Source organism: Haliotis rubra, unplaced genomic scaffold (genome assembly GCF_003918875.1).
Source record: "Haliotis rubra isolate DU_JTF1 unplaced genomic scaffold, ASM391887v1 Scf1385, whole genome shotgun sequence".
NCBI lineage: Eukaryota > Metazoa > Mollusca > Gastropoda > Lepetellida > Haliotidae > Haliotis > Haliotis rubra.
In genome coordinates this window covers 27,250-35,171 of record NW_025765320.1, presented here as the reverse complement: position 1 = coordinate 35,171, position 7,922 = coordinate 27,250, and the positions used below count along the sequence as shown (strand labels likewise).

General features: G+C 40.9%; 1 protein-coding gene across 1 annotated transcript; it reads left to right on the top strand.

The window, feature by feature from the left end:
• The first annotated feature begins 4,040 nt into the window (after positions 1-4,040).
• Positions 4,041-7,137, top strand: LOC124268497. Its single transcript, XM_046703477.1, has 5 exons — positions 4,041-4,046; positions 4,463-4,527; positions 5,577-5,648; positions 6,470-6,639; positions 6,825-7,137. Exons 1-5 carry the CDS (start codon positions 4,041-4,043, stop codon positions 7,040-7,042), a joined length of 531 nt encoding a protein of 176 aa, XP_046559433.1. The 3' UTR covers positions 7,043-7,137.
• The last annotated feature ends 785 nt before the right edge of the window (positions 7,138-7,922 follow it).

The following is a 7,922-nucleotide window of genomic DNA, read 5'->3' as shown; positions in this document are numbered from 1 at the left end:
TGAGATAAGACTGTCAAACGCACGGGTCCGCTCACAAACACCTTTGAGTCGGGAGAAATGTTATTAACGTTTTCATAAAGGAGAAAAGTCACTTTGACTCATCAACTGGGTTACTCGGAACACTTCATTCACTTGACTGAAATGGAATGTGGACCTCTGAATAGAAACTGATAACATTACAGACGCACTCACGATTCGCTTGTAAGTTGTGTTTGCTGTCTATTTTCAGATGATCTATTTCCATGGTGACTAAAAGTCGTTCATTAAATACATCCAATACATTCAAGAGTTTTATAATCACAAAAAGGTAAGTATTTTCACGAACGTAAACCTATAATTTATCGCGCTGGTATGTGAATTGCTGGTTGTGATATGTGAAGTTTTAGCTGTGCTTTGTGAAGGGCTTGTTGTCATTTGTCTGTGGTACGGGAAGTGTTAGCTGTGGTTTCACGGTGGTATCCCTAGTGTTGTTCATAGTGGTATACCTAGTGCTGTTCATAGTGTTGTTCACGGTGGAATTCCTAGTGTTGTTCATAGTGGTATTCCCAGTGTTGTTTATAGTTGGATTCCTAGTGTTGTTCATAGTGGTATTCCGAGTGTTGTTTATAGTTGCATTCCTAGTGTTGTTTATGGTGGTATTCCGAGTGTTGTTCATAGTGGTATTCCCAGTGTTGTTTATAGTTGGATTCCTAGTGTTGTTCATAGTGGTATTCCTATTGTCGTTCAAAGTGGTATTCTTAGTGTTGTTTGTAGTTGTATTCCGAGTGTTATTCATATTGGTATTTCTGGTGGTGTTTATGGTGGTATTCCTAGTGTTGTTCATAGTGGTATTTCTAGTGGTGTTTATGGTGGTATTCCTAGTGTTGTTCATAGAGGTATTCCTAGTGTTGGTTATAGTTGTATTCCTAGTGTTGTTCATAGTGGTATTGCTATTGTTCTTCATAGTGGTATTCCGAGTGTTGTTCATAGGAGTATCACTAGTGTTGTTCATAGTGGTATTCCTAGTGTTGTTCATAGTGGTATTCCGAGTGTTGTTCATAGTGGTATGCCGAGTGTTGTTCATAGTGGTATTCCGATTGTTGTTTATGGTTGTATTCCGAGTGTTGTTTATAGTTGCATTCCTAATATTTTATATAGTGGTATTTCTAGTGTTGTTTATATTGGTATTCCTAGTGTTGTACATAGTGGTATTTTAGTGTTGTTTATAGTGGTATTCCGAGTGTTGTTCATAGTGGTTTTCATGGTGGTATCCCTATTGTTGTTCACAGTGGTATACCTAGTGCTGTCCATAGTGTTGTTCACGTTGGTATTCCTAGTGTTGTTCATAGTGGTATTCCTAGTGTTGTTCATAGTGGTATACCTAGTGTTGTTCATAGTGGTGTTCATGGTGGTATTCCGAGTGTTGTTCATAGTGGTATCCCGAGTATTGTTCATAGTGGTATTCCTAGTGTTGTTTAAAGTTGTATTCCTAGTGTTGTTCATAGTGGTATTCCTAGTGTTGTTCATAGTGGTAATCCTCGTGGATAACAACAAATGCAGTACACTATAGGTATAATGAAAACAGTGAGTGAGTCTAGTTTTACGCCGCACTCAATATTTTTCTAGCTATATGGCGGCGGTCTGTAAATAATCGAGTCTGGACCAGACAATCTAGTTATCAACAGCATGAGCATCGATCTACGCAAGTGGGATACGATGAAAATGTGTCAACCAAGTCAGCGAGCCTGACCACCCGATCCTGTTAGTCGCATCTTACGATAAGCATGGGTAACTGAAGATCAGTTCTAACCGTATCTATACACGGGTGTAATGAAAAGAGAAACTTATATTTGTCCATAATCCTGGATTTTCCTGGATCTACCTGTACCAGCAGAAATATCTTATTGGAAGTGAAAGGAGACGAGGGCATTTACGAGGAAATGAAGCTCATCGCATCACCTCATTGGCTTCATCTGTTTTAGCCATGTGGCACACTCAGTTCTTCCGTAGACCCTTAATGAAGACATGCTGCTATTGAGCTTATGAACCCTGGCGTTAGATAAAGATATTGTTTAAATATTCAAATAGTCACACCTGCGTGTCATAACAGGCGCCTAAACGGCTTGGTGACTTGTTCGATTGCATGTCATCGTGTACCAAACTCGATGGCATTGAGTCAGAATCCATTATTCACAGACATCAGGAATGATACTGATAAGTGTTTTAAAGAACAACGATCGAAAAGACTTTTGGAAAAAACCCAACAAAAACAGCATTCCGCTGTATTCATCTTTGTGTGCAATGCGGTAACAAAACCGTTTCCACAAATGTTTTAAGATTGGGACCCTTCAGCCAAAATACTGTTAAACCCCTAAACGTCAAATAATGTACCTTATCTTCTACTTACACTGTCGTAGATATATCTAAGTCTAGAAAAAGAGAGGTATTTTCTATTTCTGGCTGCTACATCTATATCACTTCCTGATCAGTAAGAAGATTCTGCTTCGACTTCAGTTTATGTTCAGAAACATATCACTTCCGGCACTCACGTGAGTAATGCAATACCGATATTGTTGACCACCGTGGTGTCCAGATCTATACTGTGGAGCATCCGTTAGTAAGCCCTGATATGGAGCTTTGGCCTACTTGTTCAAAGTGCTATGATGTTCCTATTGCCACGATGATAATATCTCCATACTCTAACATAGACCTTAAGTAGTTCTAACATAGACCTTAAGTAGTTGTAACGTTTAGATCGCTCAGTGCAAGTGCTTCATGGTACTTAATTTGTTCTGATGGAAAGCGATAACATTTCTCTCTGGAAAAAGGACAGAGAAGTAACTATGGTTATTAAGTGAAAGTACTTGAGTATTCTAAACCTGTATACTTTCGATTCTGATCTTAGATATGCGCGTATAAGAGGTCAAGCGACCAAGTATTGGTTTGTCATAGATAAAAAAAGGAAAGTAGTTATGAAATGACTTACGGACGAATGGTTGTGGGTGGAATAAACTGGGTAATTCTATAACAGGCCCTGAATGTAGAACCTGTTATGTTTCAGCATTGTCCCTGTTGACACGGACGGCCCATGGGGATCGTATGGGCAGAATGTCTTCTACGCTAACCTCAAAGAACCCCAGAAACGGTAAGATGAGTAATGATTCGTCCGTACCCCTCAGCCTCTGACCACTGCAACTATGACGTGTCCATGCTACACATGGTGCACTGTTATGTCACTAACCCATCACAGAAGACGCTGTATGAGTGGAAGGGTTTGGTCTACCTGAGTGAATGAGTGAGTTTAGTTTTATGCCGCTTTTAGTAATATTCCAGCAATATTACGGCGGTGGACACCGGGAAAAGGGCTGAGCACACTGTCCCCAAGTGGGGAATGGAAGAACACATCATTGGCCGAATGACGTATGTGTTGCCAAAATAAGATGTACATGCCATAGCACATTAAAACAACATATTGCTTTAATCAAGATGAACGAAATCCTTGTAATTTGTACAAAATAATTGAATGCTTTAAAGGCCTCCCCCCAACACCAACACAGAACCCCCCCCAAAAAAAAGAAAAGAAAAAAGAAGCAAACACCCCCAAAAAAATAAAATTAAATAAATCAAAAACAAAACAGAACAAAAACAAAACAAAACAAACCCAACAACAAACAAAAACAATCAAACAAAAAACAAAACAAAAAAATGACAGCAAAGGCCCCGAAATACAAACAACAACCATGACACCCCCACCTCCAACAGCCCAAAACATTATATTGCGGCATCCTGTGGTATTTTGTTTAAACACCACCATAATATTCACCAGATCCGTAAACCAAACAACACAGAAGGCTTTGTCACTGACCAAAGTTGCGATGATCTGTTGCTGATATAGTTTGACTTGCCGTTGCAGATCGACGTTCATGAAGCTGTCGCTGGCGCTGCATGAGACGGATCCAGGGCATCACTTCCAGCACGCCTACTGCATCTGATGTTAGTTATAACAGCAACCGATTTACCAAGATCTTGTTTCCGTGATCAAAATAGGTACCCATGAGGAGATGTTTGTAAGGCCTGACTAATGAGAGTCGAGTGGTTTTGTAGGTGATTGCTCGTCATCGTTGCTCATGCCATCGACCTCTGGTTTGTCTGTGCGGGGTCGGATTATTGACAGGCGGTCGCGGCACAGCAGTGGTATTACTGACTGGCGATAAAAAGCCATGCTCACAATCAGTCTTGTGGGCACTCTGAACCTCTTCTGACGTAAGAGTCCGCTCGTCACGCTGAAGACCCAGTTTCGATTCCCAATATGTGTACAGTGTGAAGCCATTTCTGGCATCCCCCGCCGTGATATTGCCGGAATATTGCTTAAAGCGGCGTAAAATCATACTCACTCACTCACTCTTCTGACGTAATGAAGCTGCTGGCTTGTCTAATAGTTCCACGTATTCAGACCTGAATGTGACCATGTTCTTTGTTGCAGGGCTGGGCGCTGTATGCTGAATACCTCGGCGAGGAGATGGGTCTCTATGACTCGCCCTATGATCTGTAGGTTCAAAACATAAGTATCCAAAGCCATAACGAAAACTTTGAATTACAGATAAATGACACGCGATCACTGCAAAATACCACTGTTTAGGAATCGCTTGGTAATTATATTTGGAAAGCCATATTCCTTTTCGGGTTTCCTATTCGCCTGGCACTGTGCCATTTATGAATGCTCAGCAAACAGATCCGCAAAGAGATCTTTGCCCTGTCTTGAGTCAGTTTAGAGAATGGCCGGTACGATCACTTCATGGAACATAGATTTATATTGGGTATCTGTGTCATATGTTCTGAAACAATCACGAGGAATCGTTTCCCAAACAAAACCTCACTTCTCGCCATAAGGTCATAGGAGTTCACTCCCCTGAAATGGAACAGTGAAAATTGAAGCATTTCACTCAAGGCTGTTTACTACACACCGCCATCTTTATACTTACGGAACAGAACACCTGTTTACTTTAAATATCCATTATATCAACGAATATGTACAAAATAGACAAACTTTATGGATAACGACTTCTTTATTATGAGAGTGCGACGTTTCGACGTTTCGATACAGATTTTTGTACCGTTGTCAAGCAGGAATGACATTTGACAACGGTACAAGAATCTGTATCGAAACGTCGCATTCTCATTATAAAGAAGTTGTTATCCATAAAGTTTGTCTATTTTGTACTTCCCAGCTTCTAAAATGCCACTCAAAGAAGTCATCGAATATGTGTCTAAGGCATACTCCCTCTGACACTTTCAATTTGAAAACACATTTGTGAAATATCCTACTCATTTTTGCTTTTTCTAAAATTAGTGTCCCTCTCGGGGACCTACTAATAAGGATTTGGTTGTAAATGTCTGTGATCAAACGTTGTCCGTGTTGTCATATAGTTCCAACTGTTTACAGGCGGGCGGAGTTCAGCTAGAATATTAGTGGAGTTATATACCATTTTTAATAATTCATTGTCTGTTTGTTGGCGTAACTTTTAGCCGTATATTGCATTCTCCGACGTAATGGTTGCAAATTAGGTTCTGTTCAACGTTTTTATTCTTATTTACAGCTTTGGCAGATATTGTTCCGAAATATTCCGTGCCTGTCGTCTTGTAGTGGATACTGGCATTCACGCGTTTGGGTGAGTTGACAACAGAAACGGAAATGTGATATGGGTACCGTGACTCCCAAGGAAACATCTCCTTCAGGCGGGTCGGTGGGGTAGCCTAGTGGTTAAAGCGTTGGCTCGTCACGCCGAAGGCCCGGGTTCGATTCCCCACATGGGCACAATGTGTTAAGCCCATTTCTGGTGTCCCCCGCCTAATATTGCTGGAATATTGCTAAAAGCGGCGTATAACTAAACTCAGTCAGTCAGTCAGTCTCCTTCAGGCCGATTCCATAGTGACACTTTCATTGTAAAATTGCAAAAGGCATGCAATTGAAAATGTGTATATTTTACGGACGATTCACTGACTCGTGCGCGCTCAGGACATTTACGTCAATAATAGAGAATATCCGAAGGTCTTTGGTGTACCTCGTCATGGAGTAGACATTACAATGGGCTTTGTCCGTATAATCAAACAGCTGAAGAAGATGACATGGGGGTTCACAGTACCTCTGCTGCCTGTAAAGACCCCTACATCATTTACTTCATCCGTCTTGCTGCTCGTGCATCATATGGACTGTGGGGTAGCCATGCAAGTGGTTAAAGCATTCGTTCGTCACGCCGAAGACCCGGGTTCGATGTCCCACATGGGTACAATGTGTGAAGCCCATTTCTGGTGTCCCCCGCCGTGATATTGCTAGAAACGGCGTAAAACTCAACTCACCCACTCACTCACTCACTGGGGCTAATGAGACGATCTGTCAGAAACATATAATTATAGCCTCAGTGTTGCATGACCTAGCACTAGCTAACCCGCTTCGTTTGTGGCAGTTAAAGGAACAGTGTTTCTTCCACAGCTGGTCACGTGATCGTGCAATCCGCTTCCTGACCAATTACAGCGACTTTCCAGACAATCAGATCCAGTCCGAGGTTGATCGGTATATCACGTGGCCGGGCCAGTCTTGTTCCTACAAGGTCGGGGAGATCAAAATAAAGAAACTGAGACAGGAAGCAGAAACAAGTCTCGGTATGTGTCTAGACGTGACGGAATGGGGTTTAGTTTAGATGTGACTGGTTTGGTACATGCCAAGCTTTCATACTTTAAACAAGATCTAAAGAGATTTAAAAATGTATATTATGTGATATATATGAATATAAAATATTAAATATATGTAAAATTATACCTAAATAAATTTATATATTTCATTCTAGGCCGAAAGTTCAACATCCGAGATTTTCATCACGTGGTGTTAAAGCTTTGGAGTGTTCCGCTTGACATTCTGGAGGAAGAAGCTCATGACTGGATCGACTCGGAACTGACTGAAGAGAAAATAGTCACCATTCCTGTGTTTTCGTCCGCCATTACGTGTATATATAATAATGTCCTCATGGCTACTTTTACAATAGTTTTATTGCTTGCAAGCAGATAATATTCATGATATTTATGTTCTGTGCAGTGTACAGTGTTTTGTATGGTAGAGAATCTTTGTCTGCTGTAAATAAATGTGTCCGTTGTGTAAGAAGATTATTGATTATTGTTGTCATTTATCTATTCTACAACTGCAGTGAGATAGGCGTTGTTCGTCTGACTAAGGTTCGATTCCGGCTTGGATGGTATTTGAGAAGCCAAGTCTTTATGTCCCCCGAATAGACCGATCCAGTCTGTCAATCAAAACTGGCGCATGCGTCAATTTTGGCCAATCAGCAGGGCGCGCTGTGTGCATTTGTCAGACTTATTTCCGGGGTCAAACGATGCCTCCGAAGCGATGTGCTTCGAATTATGCCATTTACACTCGCTATATCTATTACATATTGCTGTGATTTGATGTGTACCTTTAACAAAACCATTACGATCAAGACAAAAAAATTGAGGCGGATCAAGGAATGCGATAGGCCTAACGAGCAGTTAAATGTCGGCACCGTCGTTCACGAAACCTACGTCTGCTCGAAGGTGCGAATTTACACGAATTTACACACTTTCGCACATGTGCAAAAGCATTACCAATAGATGACAACAAATAGCAGTTTAGGATTTTGCAAGTGTTATAAACACGGACAATTCTTGTAACTACAAAATTGTTTTTGCTTCTCGTTTTTAGTCACTACTGGGCATTGAGTTGGTATACCAAAAACCTGAAATGACAAATCTGACAGCGAGCTGATTTCGGTTAGGGTCGACCGAAATAGCAAAACTTGTTACATTAAGAACAATGTGGTGGATATGGTTGCATTCGCGATTAGATATTCTTAAATTTGTCACACATTTTAGGATGTTTTAAAGTTTCAAAAGCACAATCTGAAGGCCTATGT